Genomic DNA, 2,467 nt, shown 5'->3' with positions numbered 1-2,467 from the left:
TCCTATATAACAGAAATTTTTAAGCAAATAAGAATTACCTAAGTTCGGATAGTTCAAACTAATTTTAATAAAATGTGTGTAGGCATGTAGAGTTCAGTCCGGACTCTTATTTGATTTTGTATAATTGGTTTGTTAAAGTGTGCTAAAATGCGATTCTCATGTTCGAAAAAGGGGAAAACATGTAAATTATTGCCTTTGTGATATTTTTTTCCAGGCATGGCATCATTGATCAGAAGTGCGGCTCCTCTTCTTACAGCAATGTTTTCGTTCACTGTGAACGGTGGTTAGTATGATGAGAAGAACAAGCATTAATCAAATTGACAGCAAAGGCAAAGTGGACAGACAGATTTGAGCAAAGTTGGATCAAAGTTGCAAAAATGTAAGCACAGTGAATAATAGCTGATATTAGTAAATTTATTTGCATTTAACTATACAGGTATGCCATAACTCGTTCGCTTATTCGTTCGTCTGCCTTGCGTCAAGGCATTCAAAAGATGCAGGTTGCTGTTCCGGCTCGTCAAGTCACTTTGAAAGTGGTATCTGCAAGTGAAGCGATTCAGACGGAAACATTTGACGAGAAAAATCAACGTCTTGGACGTGAATTATCTCCATATTTGACCATCTATAAGCCACAGTTGACATCACTATTGTCCGTTACACATCGCGGCACAGGCATTGCGTTGACCAGCTATGCTTGGGCCTTGGGTTTGGGTGCATTGATGTCTTCGCATGATATTTCGCACTACGTTACTATTATTGAGGGTCTGCATTTAGGTTCTGCGACTTTGGTTGCACTTAAGTTTGCCTTGGCCTTTCCATTGGCTATTCACAGTTGCTGCGGCGTTCGCCATTTATTATGGGATACTGGCCGTTTTCTTAAAATCACTGAGGTCTACTTGACAGGTTATGTAACCCTTGGTATTAGCTTCGTACTGTCAGCTATCTTGGCATGTTTGTAAATACATACCTAAGGTATAATTTATACGATTTTTTTTTTATTTTACCTTACGGTGCTGAGAGTTTACTTAAAATAATAATGAATTATTGAGAAATTAAAGTGATCCTATAATAAATAAACGATAATGAAAGGTGGCATTTTTTATAATTAAAATGCAACTGAACCAAATTGTTAAGTTATGCAATGAAAAGAACAGTGTATATATACATCCATATAAATACATATGCAAATAAAATTATTGTTTCTTCACTGCAAGCTGAGTTATGCTCTCCGCGTCAAAATCCGAGGCTGGAAAGAAATGGTGCAGAGTTTAAAAGTTAATCATTCTCCATTATCATCGGAGATAAAAAATCACCTATTGTGGACGTACATACATACTTAAAATTATGTTCGTGATATTTATTATGGGGTATATAGGCCCTTTGTTCCACCTAGGAACCACGGGAAAATATATGGCCCCTATTATGAGTTGGGTTCGATCTTCGATATTCGTTGGTTGTCGAAGATAGAAAATCGAATGTCAATTTGGTATTATGAGCGGTGCAACCTTGTCGAAAATTTCGTTGCATACCGAATTTAGAGTCGAATGCAATTTTGCTTTCGATTGTGTAGCGTATTGTGGGAAAAGTTGTTAAAATGTAAGTTGTTTGCGACTATTCATTGTTTTATAGTAACCAAATAATAAAAATATACTAATTTTGTTAATTTTATGCAGGTCGAAAGTCGTGAGTACCAAACAGCACTTAGAAAGGCTAGTTGCATTAATGGAAGAGAATCCACAATTCGCAAAAGGGATTTGCACCAAAGTTCAAGCAGCAAAAAAATGGGAGGAATTTACAACGGAGCTGAATTGCTTAGGACCACCAGTTAGAACGGCAGCAAAATGGATTAAGGTTAATAATGGTTTTTTTGTGATGTTTATAGAAATACATTTTTATTTTCCCTTGGCAGGTATGGGCTGATATACGTAGAGGAACTAAAATACATATTTTTTTTGAATGACGAATAATTGAATAAAGAAAATTTATAACAAAAATAAAACAGAAACTGTGGCGTAAAGGTTTCTATTTAATACTTTTTAGATTTTTCTATAATATTCTAAGAATTTCATTTCTTATGTTTTCTGCTTCTCCGTTATTTGACTCCACTTCAATATCTTTAGCTTCATCGTTGAGGGTCTCATCGGATAACTCTTCATCCGGAAGTTGAACATTATAAAACAAGCAAATGTTGTGCAAAGCTGCACACAAATTAATAATTTGTGTTGCTTTTTTTGGAGAATAGTGAAGAGCTCTTGGCACGGGTGCACTGCTGCAACTGGTTTTCTGTACTGGACAGTAGGTTCATAAACGCCTCTTTAGATAATCTAAAGTTCTTTAAAAAACTGTAAGGAAATTTCTGTAATATTAAGTACGTCAACACATTTTGAAAATACTAAACTTGCTCAGTGGAAGCCATTTCTAGGGGGTTGAATGCGACCCTCAGCTGATTTCTACTTCGAGCTAGTTC

At 35.7% G+C, this 2,467-nt stretch overlaps 1 protein-coding gene across 1 annotated transcript; it reads left to right on the top strand.

Annotated features, from left to right (window-relative positions):
* Positions 1 to 271: 271 nt before the first annotated feature.
* Positions 272 to 1,207, top strand: LOC128870567 (succinate dehydrogenase cytochrome b560 subunit, mitochondrial). The gene is made up of 2 exons (XM_054113222.1): positions 272 to 379; positions 437 to 1,207. Coding segments are annotated over exons 1-2 (525 nt in total). The 5' UTR covers positions 272 to 377; the 3' UTR covers positions 960 to 1,207.
* The last annotated feature ends 1,260 nt before the right edge of the window (positions 1,208 to 2,467 follow it).

This window comes from Anastrepha ludens, chromosome 2 (genome assembly GCF_028408465.1).
Source record: "Anastrepha ludens isolate Willacy chromosome 2, idAnaLude1.1, whole genome shotgun sequence".
Classification (NCBI taxonomy): Eukaryota; Metazoa; Arthropoda; class Insecta; order Diptera; family Tephritidae; genus Anastrepha; species Anastrepha ludens.
This window is presented reverse-complemented; position numbering and strand designations above follow the sequence as displayed.